The sequence below is a fragment of the Gopherus flavomarginatus genome, chromosome 2 (assembly GCF_025201925.1).
Source record: "Gopherus flavomarginatus isolate rGopFla2 chromosome 2, rGopFla2.mat.asm, whole genome shotgun sequence".
In the NCBI taxonomy this organism is placed as follows: domain Eukaryota; kingdom Metazoa; phylum Chordata; order Testudines; family Testudinidae; genus Gopherus; species Gopherus flavomarginatus.
The window spans coordinates 213,735,461-213,751,606 of NC_066618.1; the positions used below are offsets into that span (position 1 = coordinate 213,735,461).

At 41.9% G+C, this 16,146-nt stretch overlaps 1 protein-coding gene across 4 annotated transcripts in view; it reads right to left on the reverse strand.

Annotated features, from left to right (window-relative positions):
• The window catches only part of SMCHD1 (structural maintenance of chromosomes flexible hinge domain containing 1), a 183,386-nt gene that overhangs the window by 87,343 nt on the left and 79,897 nt on the right, over positions 1–16,146 (reverse strand). For all 4 annotated transcript variants that reach the window (XM_050939184.1, XM_050939183.1, XM_050939185.1 and 1 more), the window contains exons 22-24: positions 14,225–14,297; positions 8,664–8,803; positions 5,070–5,204 (exon numbers count right to left, since the gene is read on the reverse strand). In XM_050939184.1, coding sequence (XP_050795141.1) covers positions 5,070–5,204; positions 8,664–8,803; positions 14,225–14,297 — 348 coding nt within the window. The remainder of the gene's footprint in view (positions 1–5,069; positions 5,205–8,663; positions 8,804–14,224; positions 14,298–16,146) is intronic.

The window sequence follows — 16,146 nt, forward strand, 5'->3', positions numbered from 1 at the left end:
ACCAGTTGTAAATTGTTATTGCCCTCAGTTGGGGGAAAATGGTGCTAGGCATCCACCAAAGTGGATCTCTGAGTTGGGTGGAGATGTCATGAACATTGGTTTGCAGCTCATTAGTGTCCTGTCAAAAGTACCTTTTGGTTGGAGAGGTGGGATGGTGAGGCTGGGTAGCTGCAGAAGAGGTGTATTGGACAATGTATCTTCACTTCTGCACCCACTGCCATTTGCAAAGTAGCTCATAAATGCACTTGTGATAGAAAGGCTGTGACAAAGGCCTTGGCTTGCAAGGTTGCTTATGCTACTTTCTTCCAAACTGGTGTGTATATATATACCCAGGAAGCAGAGGATTGCCCCGGAGTCTTTTAATGAATGCAAAGACTTGTCTGTCTTCTGGTGGAAAGGACTGATTTAATTAAAGGGAAAATCATGCATGGTGTTCTGTAACTACCTGGGGAACCCTGAAGAGTATAGCCAAGATTCCTGATGCATCACTCTAGCAGTCATCCATGATCATAAAGCAGTATCAGCAGCATCAACTGCATTTTGTAATCAGGTTCTTGCCACTAACATGCTCTTATCAAAAAGGCTGTGAAGTCAAGCCCTATTCTCCTGGAGTAACCTGTTTTTAGAGACCAGGAATTTAGAATAATTCAAAAAAACCATTTTGCCAGGAGGGCCTGGTAATTGGAAATTCTAATTTGGAAGCTGGTGGAAGTAAACATCTTTCTCCCAATAAGGTCCAAATGCTTGGCATCCTGAGCCACAGGGATGGCCTTTGGGTGTTTTTAGTCCTCTCCACCACTGCTTCGACAGCTAGGGAGTTCAGGGAAGGGTGGGAGAACAAGAACTCCACTCCCTTAGCCAGGACAAAGTATCAATTTTTGCTGCTGTCTTAGGGTAAGAAGAATGGGTAGGTTGTATGTGCCACACAGATTTTGCTAGTTCCTGAATTGTCTCATTGACCAGGAGTGCTATTCATCTAGATCCTGTAAGCTGTAGAATGTCCAGGCACTTGTGTTGGAGTCCTGGATCTCCTCTAAGAGAATCTGAGGCTCTTCTGCTACTCTCCAAAGCAGCTCTTCGAACTGTTTGTGGTTGTCAAGAAGAAACTATGAGACTGCGAGGAAGATGAAGGATATGCTGTTACTGGTACCAGCAGATCTGGTTCATCATCTTCCTCCTGCATAGGCTCAGGAAGCTCTGGTTGACCTCTTGGAGGCAAGGAGGTGTAAAGATTTCTTTTTGGATCACACTGATTCCAGATGCTATGTGTATAGGCCCCATGGCCCCCAGTAACATCAGTATGAGGGATCAAAAGTATGTTGTGGCAGTCTCCAAGCTATTGGGAAAAATTGGTCCCCAGCAGCAGGTCCTTACTTATATAGACGAGATTGGTAGTAGGAGACTCTTGATTCCCTGTCTGAGCTGAACTCCCTTGGTGGAGGGGAGGATAGTTCCACTGGTACAGCTGACTCTCCTAATGATGAGAAGGTCAGGTCCAGTTCCATCTGAAGTGCCACCAGTACCCATGTCATGAAGCCATGAGTAGCTAATGGAATGGGCTTGCTTCTGGTGTTAGAATCTCTCTGGTGAGGGTCGATCCCTACAACCAGGGAGACTGTGGGTCTGGGAGAATGAAGATATCCTGTGCAGTGGAGGCTTAGAAGGCTGTGTCTTGTCACCTCGTACCACTAGAGTCAGTGTAAAGGGTCTCTTAGTAACTGGTGGTTCTTTAGGGGAATCTGATAGTAGCACCAATCAAGGAGACTTCAACCATATAGTAACTGTCGGTACCAATGGTTCACAATCCTTCGGGTCCAGGTGCTTTGTCTTAGTTGGTACTGTGGCCAGTGTCGATGACATTCGGAGCGGTACTGAAGAAGCCTTGCTCCTATGTACCTTCTGATCATGGTCACAAGGCCTCAGAGAACTTAAGTCCTTGTGTCCTGTGTGCAAGGATTTGCCCAACCTGGATGGGGCCAGGAAGGGATCCTTACTCTTAGATCTAGAAAGGAATCTGTTTTTATGCTCATGAGAGAGTGCCTTTTACTCTTGTGAGATGGGCCAGACGAAGGATCCTTGGCTCTAGTCATTCCTGGTCCTGAGTCAACATCAAGCTAGGACACGCACTCCTTGATGTCTTAGGCTGATGTACCTGGGATTCTCCCCAGCCTGGATCTGACAGGGGCTCCCTGGCGCATTCCATTAGATACTTCCAAAGCTGGAGTTTTCGTGCGTACTGCTTTTGGCTGGGAAAGGAGTGGCATATACTGTAGTTAATAAAGATACGGGCTTATCCAATGCAATAGAGGCAGTGCTACTGAAGGAAAAGAAGCAGAGGCAGTAGATGCAATTCTTAAAGCCTGGAAGCTTGGGGATAACTTAAGTCCTGCACTGGGGGATCAGATGATTCCCTGGAGTGAGGATTCTAACTAACTACTATCTACATTTCCAATGGACACTACTTGTTAGAATTCTCTGGTCTCAGGCACATGCGTATCCACAGTGGAATACACACAGGAACCAGAACTCAAAGAACATTTTCTTACTATGCAGTCTCTTGGAATCGCTGGCACTTTAACAGACTTTTTTTTAGCTTTTTCTGAACAACTGTTACATTTATTGGGTAGAATTGGTTTCAATAGGTCACTGTGCGGCTCCATTGACAGAGAAAACCATTTATTTTGGGATTTCAGGTCAGACTTTATGGCAATGTCCACTGTGCTCAAAAACACCTTCTTGAAATAGTATCTCTAGAATCACGTGCCTTCAGGATCCTTCATATCTTTTTTAAGAGATCTTTCAGGTACCACAAGCTTTAGCTATACATTCTTCCCAGATAGTATTAAAAAAAAAAAAAAAAAAAAAAAAAAAAAAAAGACTTTCACACCATTTGAAGTGAGGGAATACTGAATACTGAAAATTAAGACATATACTGCTTAAATCCTATTTTCTTAGATGGATTCACCATCTTGGGTAAGGCCCATGGCAACCAAAAGTCACAATAAATTCAATGCAAGTTGGAAAGAAAACTAATACTGTACCAGACTTATGCCTATGCTAAACCTATCATTATAAGACTTTTAAAAGACTTCTAATTAGATCTAAACTAAGAAAATGGACACTCCAGCTGGTAGTCAGATATGGACTGATGGATAGCAAAAGGAAGCAGATTGTTTATAACCTTTGGTCCATGTAATGTTCAGCTCAAAGACACTTCAGAGGAAATCACTCTTCAGGAAGGTTCCTTGACCACATGGCTAGGCACTTTTGACTTACAGAGTGTGGTTCTATAGAGGCAACATCATGCGGAAAAACCTCAGTCATTCTGCATTGGATGGGATATGGGACCTACCACAATAATCCTTCTTAACTTCTTGTTGTAGAAATCAGAGCTGATGTGTACTTAAAGGTCACTATGAAGTTGGTATGATGAGAACATTTACTTGACTCCTCAGTGCAAGCAGTAGCACAGATCAGTGTTTAAGTATTAAAGAAAATTGAAATCTTGCTTATTTACTATATTATAGTCATGCCATGGAAGTTACCAGCCTGAAAGCCAGAAAAAGCAAATTAATTGGAAAATAAAGATTTGATTTGATTTTTTTAAGGGAAGGAGGAGTTTACAAGTTAACTAATCTCCTCAGATTTCAAGATAAAACCAATTAAAGTTCCTCACGTTTTCTTCAACTATTGGTTAAATGTGATAATGGCTGTGGACAGAGACAAATTTCTCTGAACTACAAAAAAACAACAACCTGTGCTGAGAGGAATCATTAAATGACAGGGATTAGAATAAAGAATGGTTTGATATTAACAATAATAATGAAATACAAAGAAAATGAAATACAGAAAAACATCAAGATGATAGGAACAGAAGATGAAAAAACAAAATCTTTTAACTAACACAAAAACAGAGTATACAACAAACTCCTTCGCTACTGTCTTCTGTTTGTAAATGTTAATGGCTGCAGTTTTGACACATTTTGCAGCTGTCCATTCTATACATACAATTTGTGTTTATCTTGTGCTTTTAGATAAGTATTCCAAGGCTCTTTAAACTAGTCACTATATACCATACCAAAGAAAAATTATTTTTAACTAATTCAATTTCTGCAATTCCTTCTTTTGCCTATTTTTTTTAAAAAATACTCCTTTCTAAAAGCATTAATGCATAGGTATAGCATAATACCCTGTTCCCAGCTCAAAGATGGGAATATGATGTTTGATCACACTAAAGGCAATGAAACTCAGCTCGGGAGGAACATACCAGCCTGGAAATCTCAAATCCCTTCTGCTTATCTCTGAAATAGGTGGAAGAGGGAGGGAGAGATTCTCTGCCTTCCACTGGCTGGCAGGGGTAGGGAGCAGGGAACAGAGGAACAGATTGGCTCTTGCACTTCCCATCTCCATGATTTAAAGCGATCCTTGGCTTTTCGGGGCCATTTTCAGTTGCTTCATAGCTGCTCCACCCTCCTTCCCTTCCTGTACTGACAGTATATTGAGCTGCATTTCCACAATGGTGGGTCTAATTAATGGCCTATTTGGGGGATTAGGAAGGAAGTTTTCACAATTCTGCCAAACTGGCAGAGATCTGTGTATTTTGCCTTCCCAGCAACATTGTGAAGGCAGTTAGACAAAAGGAGTAGAGATGGAATGTCTAACATTAGGAGACAGCATAGGACGTTTAGTTCATCACAACTTGCAGCTGGCGCCTAGTGTAGGTAGAGGCCAGAAGTGCCAGCTCCCAGAGGTAAATGAGACCTGGGATTTCACTGGTGGACCATATGCCTGTAAGAAGAAAGGGAGACCTGAAGTCTTCTAAGACAGAGGTTCCCCTTAGTAGTCTCTAACCCCTTTGCATGGAGCAGAGGTGGGGAGAAAGAGCCCCCGAAGATGGTCTAACACGAGTTACCGGTTAAAGGGCAGGAGTCCTGTAACTCTGTACTGGCCTCCTTTAACTGCCTGGCACATAGCACCCTTCCCTATTGTGAAGTTCAAAAAGTTGCAGCCTGCCACTTAAATTCATCCCTACCTCTTTCATTCGCATGCATCTCCAGAGCAATACTTACAGGTATTTCAATCCTTGCTTTGAGCATCTGGTCTTTCTTTATATTCTGTACATGCACAACTGGTCCAGTTAAAATATTTGTCCCAGCATTACTGCAATCCACAGCATACACAGGAAGATTTGGAGCACCTACAAACTATTTAAAATGCAAAATTACACTTAAATATAGCAGCATGTAAATAAGTTAAAATATTAGTTATGCAACACCAAAGGTAAGCATGGCTCTTTACAGGTAAAATGAGAGGTCCACGCCTTCAAGAATCTTGAATCCAAAATCAGGCTTTTCACAGCAATGGAGAACAAATAGGAGAGGCCTAGGAGGATGAGGATTACAACTGTGACTGACATACACGTTTAATAATGTATATTTAATAATACATACAAGTACAAGTATTACGAAGGGGCACTAGTCCTTCCTTGGTTATAGAAAAAAGGTAGCTTAGTCTTAAATATTGGTTTTCAACAACCCCTCATATTATCCTAATAATTAAGGTCCGGTCTACACTGGAAAACTTTTGCCGATATAGCTACGGCAAACAGTTTCGTGTGTACATATCTTATACTGTCAGTGTAGCTTATAGGTATATTGGCAAAAAGCACTTTTATGCCAATTTAACTGCATATACTCTAGGGGTTTGCTGTTATATAAAAATGTCACTAGAAAACCAAACCAAACCAAACACCGCCAAACAAACAAAAATTTCCATACCTTTATCTGACATAGCTATACCAGCAGAAGTTTTTAGTGTGGACCTGCCCTTAGGAGACGTGAATAATACACTATTTGTTTTTATACAGATTAGCCTGCATTTTCATCTTTAAGTGTATTTAAAATATTTTGCCTTAAATTATTTTTTTTTCCAAACAATGATTCATGCCACTCAAAAGTTAAGATTTGTTTAGATTTATGCCCTAGAATTGAGAGAACACTTATCACTCATTCATAAAATAAAAATGTTAAAGTTAAGTTTGTAACATGCATAAACAACACACACATGAAAATCTAAGTGCAAACATTCTTGTTAAACATTGTAAAGTTGCCTGCTGTGAGCTTATTTCTGAGAAATTGAAATACATTAAACAGATTAGTGGAGTTAAAAAATATTAACTTATAGACTCATAGACTTTAGGGTCAGAAGGGACCAATGTGATCATCTAGTCTGACTTCCTGCACAAAGCAGGCCACAGAACCCTACCCATCCACTTCTATAACAAACCCCTAACCTATGTTCAAGTTATTGAAGTCTTCAAATTGTGATTTGAAGACCTCAAGCTGCAGAGAATCCACCAGCAAGTGACCCATGCCTCATGCTGCAGAGGAAGGTGAAAAACCTCCAGGGCCTCTGCCAATCTGCCCTGGAGGAAAATTCCTTCTGGACCCCAAATATGGCAATCAGCTAAACCCTGAGCATGTGGGCAAGACTCACCAGCCAGCACTCAGGAAAGAATTCTCTGCAGTAACTCAGATCCCATCCCATCCAACATCCCATCACCGACCACTGGGCATACTTATCTGCCGATAATCAAAGATCAATTTCCAAAATTAAGCTATCCCATCATACCATCCCTTCCATAAATTTATCAAGCTTAGTCTTAAAGCCAGATATGTTTTTTGCCCCCACTACTCCCCTTGGAAGGCTGTTCCAGAACTTCACTCCTCTAATGGTTAGAAACCTTTGTCTAATTTCAAGTCTAAACTTCCTAGTGTCCAGTTTGTACCCATTTGTTCTTGTGTCTACACTGGTACTAAGCTTAAATAATTCCTCTCCCTCCCTAATATTAATCCCTCAGATATATTTATAAAGAGCAAGCATATCCCCCCTCAGCCTTCTTTTGGCTAGACTAAACAAGGCAAGCTCTTTTGAGTGTCCTTTCATATGACAGGTTTTCCATTCCTTGGATCATCCTAATAGCCCGTCTCTGAACCTGTTCCAGTTTGAATTCATCCTTCTTAAACATGGGACACCAGAACTGCACAGTATTCCAGGTGAGGTCTCACCAGTGCCTTATATAACGGTACTAACACCTCCTTATCTTTGCTGGAAATACCTCGCCTGATGCATCCTAAAACTGCATTAGTTTTTTTAACGGCCATATCACATTGGCGGCTCACAGTCATCCTGCGATCAACCAATACTGCAAGGTCCTTCTCCTCCTCTGTTGCTTCCAACTGATGCGTCCTCAATGTATATCTAAAATTATTATTAATCCCTAAGTGCATTACTTTGCACTTTTCACTATTAAATTTCATCCTATTACGATTACTCCAGTTTACAAGGTCATCCAGATCTTCCTGTATGATATCCCGGTCCTTCTCTGTGTTAGCAATATCCCCCAGCTTTGTGTCATCCGCAAACTTTATTAGCACATTCCCGCTTTTTGTGCCAAGGTCAGTAATAAAAAGGTTAAATAAGATTGGTCCCAAAACCGATCCTCGAGGAACTCCACTAGTAACCTCCTTCCAGCCTGACAGTTCACCCTTCAGTACGACCCGTTGTAGTCTCCCCTTTAACCAGTTCCTTATCCACCTTTCAATTTTCATATTGATCCCCATCTTTTCCAATTTAACTAATAATTCCCCATGTGGAACCGTGTCAAATGCCTTACTGAAATCAAGGTAAATTAGATCTACTGCATTTCCTTTGCCTAAATAATCTGTCACCTTCTCAAAGAAGGAGATCAGGTTGGTTTGGCACGATCTACCCTTAGTAAAACCAAGTTGTAATTTGTCCCAATCACTATTGACCTCGATGCCCTTAACTACTTTCTCCTTCAGAATTTTTTCCAAGACCTTACATACTTCAGATGTCAAACTAACAGGCCTATAGTTACTCGGATCACCTTTTTTTCCCTTTTTTAAAGATAGGAACTATGTTAGCAATTCTCCAGTCGTACGGTACAACCCCTGAGTTTACCGATTCATTAAAAATTCTCGCTAATGGGCTTGCAATTTCATGCGCCAGTTCCTTTAATATTCTTGGATGAAGACTGCCTGGGCCCTCCGATTTTGTCCCATTAAGTTGTTCCTACCTCAGATGCGGTAATATCCTCATTCCCATTTGTCATCCTTCCATTATCCCTAAGCTCCTCATTAGCCTTATTAAAGACTGAGGCAAAGTACTTCCGCAGTGGTTTGCTGACAGTTAAACAACCAATACTAAAAATAATTATTGTCATACAATATATTGGAAATAATAGTCTGTTATTTCTTATATTAAGAGTTCACTCGAGGCATTAGCTGATCCTAGACCAAATAAATGTAAGCAGGGGTCCTCGCTCTCTCTCTATACACGCATGCACACGCACACACACACACAAGCATGATCTGAAGTATCTTGATACTGTAATTACATATCCTCATCCCAGTATCTCTTTAATCTCTAATGTGTCAGATTTTTGTACTTCTGACATTTATCAGGGACTATGTGGCAGAGGTGGCACTGAAGTTGCAATTACTATGAAATCTCAAGATGTCTGGAAAACTACCAGTATATTACATTTGGTTGACGGAACAAAATAGATCCTTTCTGCACTTTTTTATTAAAATAAGTGCCATAACAGAAGTCTGTGCTAGTATACATAAAATGTAGCCTACCTTACAGTGAACTATCAGTTTTGGTTGTGCTGTTATATTTCCTGCTTCATCCAATACTTCAACCTGAAAGGGGAAAGATGTCCCATTTTCAATCTTTAGCATTTCAGAATCAGGTTTCACTTTCAATTGACGAGGAGGGCCTGTAAACATACACAATTTTAGAGTAGAGGTTACACTTCAGAATTTTATCTGACTTTTATTTCAAGTTACGGTTGTTACGCAGAGAAACTGAACTGCCACGGTACCTTTGGTAACAAACAATTTAGCACAATTCATGCGCATGGTCTTTCCTCAGAAGAATACTAGTATTGAAATAAGCAGGGGGTTCTGTCCTTGCAGGTGCTTGTTTACTAGTCTCCTGAATGTGCTTAAATAGACATATAGCAATCACTAGATATATAGAACACATCTTTACAAGTCACCAGTACTATCAGTGTTGACCAATAAACCACTAAAGATACTGAAACTGGACTTTCCCATGAGATGCAAGGCAAACATATGAAATGTGCTATAGGATGTAGAAAACCACAAAGAAATCTGATCATGCTAAAAGGCATTCTAAACATGTAATCTACCACCTTTATAACTCATATACAAACATAAGGAAAAATTAAAAAAAAGAAAAAATGATGTGATGTGGAGGGCATAGTGAGAGTTCTCAAAATAAACCTTATAGCTTAAAAGGTAAAATAATTTTTATATGTTGTCAATCTTAATTCTAAAAATTAATGGGGAGTCCCTAAAGAAAACTGTAACTCACTAGCTTTAAAACCAGAGGTATATGTCAAAGTCCTTCGAGAATGAATAAAGACAAAATAAACTCTGGTCAATTTTCAGAAATATTTCGCAAAGAATCTCTGTTCTTGTCTATTAGTTATTTAAAACTTCTAATTTCTATCCTATGCAATAAAAACAACTACGGTGAATTACAGAGATTAATTAAAATTTAAAAAGGGAAAAGGAACTAAGTAATCAGTTATGATATCCCACCTGAGCTGGGAACCATACACTTACAACTCAAGTATCTAAAACTGATTTTTATCAACAAGTGAGGAAAGACCTATAAAGTGACAGCTATTTTGGAAAGGTGGGGTGGGGTTGGGTAGGGCAGGGGAAGGTAGGGGGAAGGAAAAGAGACCATGACAACTTTTGAAGACTAAATTAAAATCTCTGCTAGTAAAAAGCTTTACACAAACAAAGTTTGCTGATCTATCCCTTACAGGAAGTTACTTTTGAAAACCAGAGTTAGAACAAGCTTTTGGGAGAATAAATGGCAGAATAACATCATCAGCAAGAACGTGTTAATAAGTTTGCCTACCTTGGCTGAATGCGACCCTAAAGATTAAAAATGTCAAATGAAAAGGATAGCCGTTAAGAGACCAGATGCAGAGTTTTAATTAAGCCCTAAAGTGGCAATTAAGGATCTTCAGCACAGGATTGACATGACCTACAATTGTTCCCAGGCCCATGAAATAATCTTAGCAGAACTGCTCTTCTGTAGTTGTTACGGTCTCCTTGCACATGGAGCATTGTAGTGGGGCGGACTGCCCCACTCCGAGAGTGTAAGCTGCAGCAGGCCAGGGCACCTGCACAGACAGGGAGCCAATCAAAGAAGGGCTTATTGCGAGCCAATCAGGGCCCAGTTTGGAGACAGCCAATCAGGGCCAGGCTCAGCCCTATAAGAAGGCTGCCCAGGAAGGGAGCAGGCAGTCTGTCCCAGGCCTTTGAGAGGGGAAGGTCAGTCTCGAAGGGTGGGAGACTAGCACCATGGACAGCGCAGTGCTGGCCAGGTTTGGGGAGGCTAGGGAGCTCTAGCCCAGAGGCTGCCAGGCTGCTGGCCCTGAAGGGAAGGGCCTAGCAGGTGCAAGGGGCCACAGGGGAAGCGGCCCAGGGAAGCAGACAGATGAGGGGAGAGAAGAAGGACAGCGAGCCTGCTGCCAGAGGGTCCCTGGGCTGGGATCCAGAGTAGAGGGCGGGCCTGGGTCCCCCCTTGCAGTACACCCAGCCATTGGCTGTAGGGAGCGGCCCATTATAGACTATGACAAATCCCTGACAAGAGGGACTAGACTTACAGGGTGTGGTTGGACCTGGCGGCTGGGGTGTAGGACTGCTGATCACCGACCCCTGGAAGGGGATGCGGATGGACTAAGGGTTACTACTGGAGGGCAGCGTCCTCAAAGAGGATGCCACTAAGCAGGGAGCAACGTGGGTCCAGAGATGCCAACTGAGGGCAGAACAATGGACGGGACACCACCAGGAGGGGGCGCTCCCCTGGACAGAGCTAATTCCCGGAGTCACCAGCGGGAGGTGCCAGGTGGTGAGTCCCCAACCTGTTACAAGCACCAGTGTACTTTCAGCTTATTCTGGGTGGCCTCCTACATCATAAAATGCAAAGGGGAAGAACAGATGGAGAGAAGGAGATGAACAGACAGTTAGTTCTACTCAGGAAGCACCCCCCCAAAAAAAAACTTTAGTCCCCTACGAAAAGCAAAGATTTTGCTCACTATTGCCCCCAAATTAGCTTTAAAAGATAGGATTGCACTGAATCAATTGCTCTGAAGTGTTATGGCACTGCCAAAGACAGATTCCAGTGCAAAATATGTGACCATGCCCTGCAATTCTATGACAAATCTGAACTGCGTCTGGTATTTGCAGGAAGAAAGAGAATGTCCAAATATCTTTGACACAGGAGGAGGTGAAAATTCAGAAGTACCTCTTTAATTTACTCTAATCTGATCAAATTAGACTATTATACCGGTTCTCAGAAGGGAGCGTTTACATCTGTCTGCAGCCCAGAAAAAGGTAATGGAATACAAAAAATTACAGGTGGACCTGCTAGTCTAACTATAAGGAAGGCTACTGTAGAATAATTTCCCGAAAATGGCTTGGCACACCTGATGTTGGTCAAAAGCCAAGAGTAATTAACCCATGACAGACCTGACACATCTCATACATTTTCCTAATCTGAAAAAGCCTGTGCAAAAAGGAGTAACAACACCATTGGAACAAGGCACCATGTCAAATCTCTTACATATGCTGTATAAGTGGAACTGCTTGAGAAACTGGTATTTGCAATGTTGTTGTAGCCAGGTTGGTCCCAGGATATGACAAGGTAAAGAGAAGCTCTATTGAGCTCAGAAGTTTGTCTCTTTCACCAACAGAAGCTGGTCCAACAGAACAGTGTTACTTACTGTAACTGTTGTTCAAGATGTGATGCAGATGAGTATTCCATGCAGATGTGTGCGCACACAGGGCACCAGAGCCAGAGAACTTTCCCTAGCAGTACCTGTGGGGGTGGTACTCACGTCTTATGCCCTCTCCTAGCCGTATAAGGGTGGTGCCATCCTGACCCCTATCAGTTCTTTCACACCGAACATTAGAGGAGATGGAGGATGGGTTGTGCAATATATGTCTGCTTCACATCTCAAAGAACAAAAGTTATAGTAAGTGACCATGTTTTCTTCTTGGAGTAGATACAGCCATGTATTCCATGCAGATGACTCTCAGGTAGTACCCACAGTAGCTGGGGCTCGGAGTCTGTTTGAGCATAGACTGCAGGATTGTCTTCCCAAAGTTTGCATATGAGCAGGATGCAGCAGAATGGCCCAGTGGTTTGTTAACATACATACACAGGGTCAAGTGGCAGCCTTGCAAATATCCAAAATGGGAACATCACTTAGAAACACAATTAATGTCATCTGGGCTCTCATAGAATGAGCTCTCTCTCTGTGGTGGAGGGGAGAGAGGGCACAGTCTGAGCTATAACCATATACAACAGGGTGGGCAAACTTCTTGGTCCAAAGGCCACACAGGGGAATAGAAATTGTACGGCAGGCCATGAATGCTCAGAAAATTGGGGATGGGGTGCAGGCTCTGGGGTGGGGCTGAGGATGAGGAGTTTGGAGTGTACTCTGGACTGGGACCGAGGAATTCGGAGGGTGGGAGGGGGATCAGGGCTGGGGCAGGGGTATGGAAAAGGGTGCAGGTTCTGGCTGGAGGAGCGGGCTCTGGGCTGAGGCCAGGGATGAGGAGTTTGGGGTGCAGGAGGGTGCTCCAGGCTGAGATCAAGGGGTTTGGAGAGCAAGAGGGGGATCAGGACTGGGGCAGGGTTTTGGGGTGCAGAGAGTGGCTCAGGTGGTACAGGCTCTAAGCGACGCTCACTTCAGGTGGTTCCTGGAAGCAGTGACATGTCCCTTCTCAGGCTCCTATGTGGAGGTGCGGCCAGGCAGCTCTACACACTGCTTCATCTGCAGGCACCACCTCTGCAGCTCCCATTGGAGCACATAGTAGCCAGAGTGGGGCCATGCCGCAGCTTCCAGGAGCTGCATGGTGCAGCCCCAACCCTGCACCCTGACTGAAGTGCTGGAGCTGGGCTGAGCCACGTGGTTCGGCCCCTGACCAGCACCCTGGCTGGAGCTGGGCTGAGCCACGTGGTCCAGCCCCTGACCAGTGCCCTGGCTGGAGCTGGGCCAAGACGTGTGGTCCAGCCCCCAACGCAGAGCCCCAGTTGGAGTGCCAGAGCAGGGGCCGACTTAAAATAGCTCGCAGGCCAGAGTAGTTTGCCCATCCCTGATATACAAGAAAAGTCTCAGGTAACTGAGACAGAAAGCATGAGGTGAAATAATACCACACAGAGCTCCAACTCCAGCCATGAGCAGTGTGAAGAAACTGATAGTGGCATCACCCTTGTACAGCAGGGGAGGGGAGAAGGCTATAAGACCCGAGTGCTGTCTCTATGTGTACTGCTAGACAAAGTTCTCTGGCTCTGGTATGGTGTGCGGATGCACACCTACATGGAATACACAACTGCATCGACTCAAAGAATAAAACAAATTACCTCACCCACATTGTCTGAGAAACTCTTAGCTGTTCATCCAAAAAATTCCACTTACAGAGAGGACCTACATTTGTTCAGTTCCAGTGCATCCACAACATGACTTAGAAATCTGGTGGGGGGTACTGCTTACAGACTACTAAATGGCATAAGAGAGGAATGCATGATGCTAAAGTTGAGACACTATATCTATACACCCCCAGCCAAGATTTCACAGTTTGTGTCAGTAAGAAATTGAATGAACAACCCAGAATTTGTTCACAAAGTGACCCGTCTAAAAAGGGAACAAAGAAGATGGAGACTAGTGGGCAACCAAAAGTTCCAGAGACGTAAGAGGAAATAATAAAAATGTTAAATAATTGTGCCTAGTTTAGAAAAAAAGTTTGATCAGAAAAAAGGATTCAAAATAAAACAAAATGTATCTCAGACAAGCAGGTGATTTCCAACTGATAAGAGAACAGGTAGAGCTGGAATGCTGAGCAAACCTTTGCCATACAAAGGGGGATGGCATCATAAAGTTTGTTTTAAATTTCCAGTCTTCACTTGCTAGTAATACTATACAAAGCCCAGTACCTGGACTAACATATTATGGACAATAACAGATGATAAATTATGTAAATGTACATCTCATTGGGTATTGTATCTGCTTGGGTGGAGGCACACTATTACCAAAGAACATGTTAGAATATTTTTCAACATGTCATCACAAATATTTCAAAATACTTACCAGGCAGTAATCTTATTTTCAAGATCTGTGAATCTTCTTTCAAACCAGGAAGAATAACCTTCAGATTGAAATTCTATTGAAAAGAACATTGTAAGGATTAACGCTGAACAAATGCAGATCGTAGATTTGTTTACACAAATTCTCATAACCTACAAAAACATTTTGGACTTTCATGCATATTTTTGTGAAATTCCTGGGGCTTACACAAATTTTCTGTATTAAGTTGCAAACTAGATTATCAGTTTTCTGATGTTATTGTCTCCAGAGATCTCTATTCTCGTTACTGAATATCAGTCAACATGAACCCAGACACTTTAAAACCAGTTAACATAACTTGTGTTTGCCTGCCTAGATGCATACATGAATGGACACAAAACAACAGCTTTTAAAAAATAATAAAAAAAAATTTTCGGTGGGGTGGGGTTAAAGAAGAGATATGCAAACCTTGTCTCCATTGCTCTCTATCTGCTTGAAACAAGACACCAAGAAGTAAGGGAGAGTGAATACCAGTCTGGACAGGTAATAAAAATGTAGGCAACTCTAGTTATATAATTATCTATAAGTGCTGATTTGAAGATATATCACTAAGCCCAGGCTCCCAGTTCAAGAACATCCATAAGCCCAAACTTCTAGGAATTAAATCCAACAGGGAGCACTGCAGTCCTTGGGTGCCTCATATTTTGTAGCTACTTGAAAATATTTATTGGTATACAAATTTGCAAGAGTATGTAATAAAATAGTTACAAAACAAAGTGAGTAGACATAGTTGCAAGTGGTTGATTGCGCTGATTTTTCTTCCGCCCCAGAGATGTCAAATCTGGACAACTAAAGCTCCAAAACTGGTCCATGAAAATAAATACAAACAATATTGCAAACGGCACAAAAAACAGATGACAGGTAAACACTCTGATCAAAGTCCTCACAAACTATGGTGATGGAGGCCATATAAATACCCAGATCGATCAATTATCTGCATTTGTGAAGGTGTAGATCTGGAATAAATTTTAATTTACACCAGCCTAGCAGCACATGTAATTCTGCAGAGGACAGAATCGATGATGTGCAGTGAAAGAATCAGGAGTCAACTCACTGAACAGGTGGGATAAAAATATTTAAGAACAGTCTCATTCACTGCACTATTCTTTCTGCACAATGAATGAATCCTGCAGAACATTTACGTGCTCTAAAGGAGGCAAACAAAAAAAGGGGCCAAGTTAAAGTTACAAGGCCAACTATAACTTTGGCATTTTTTAATTTGAGTCCTTCACTTTGCCCTAAAGGCTTTCTGGGTGTTATTAAATCTAGGTTTTTGTATGGAATGATGATGATGAATTGTGCTAAACATAGGAATTCTGTTATTTAAACTTCTAGCTGCAGGAAACCATATACCAGTCCATGGCAATAATATTTAGAGCAGACCTATTATGAGTAACAAGAATGAAGTTCTAAAAAACTTATGTATAATGTTAGCATTCATTTATTCAGCATAAGAAGCAACTCGTATGGTTTTTAAACAAGTTCTCTTACAGATTTACTCATAGGAGTTTACACACTCACTAACACCACACTGACCAAATAAGAGAAACTTTACATAGCCCCAAGTAATATTTTAAGTTCTGACCATATGAAATATAAATCAGTGCAAAAAAGTATTATATAATATTCCTCAGACTCTACAGCAGTTGTGGACAGCAGTATAAAAGCTGTCAACAATAACATGTATTCAATGGCAAAAAACAATGTTAATATAGAGTTATGGTTAGTTGGTGGTATGTTGTTGTCCCCCTGCAGAACACCGAGTTGAGCAAAACTTAAAACTTCTGAAAACCAGAAAATGCACAAGTTAAGCTTGCCCATGCAACCTTGACTCTATCCTCTTTCAACAATGCCCCAGTATGACCACTGACACACCTTTTACCCTG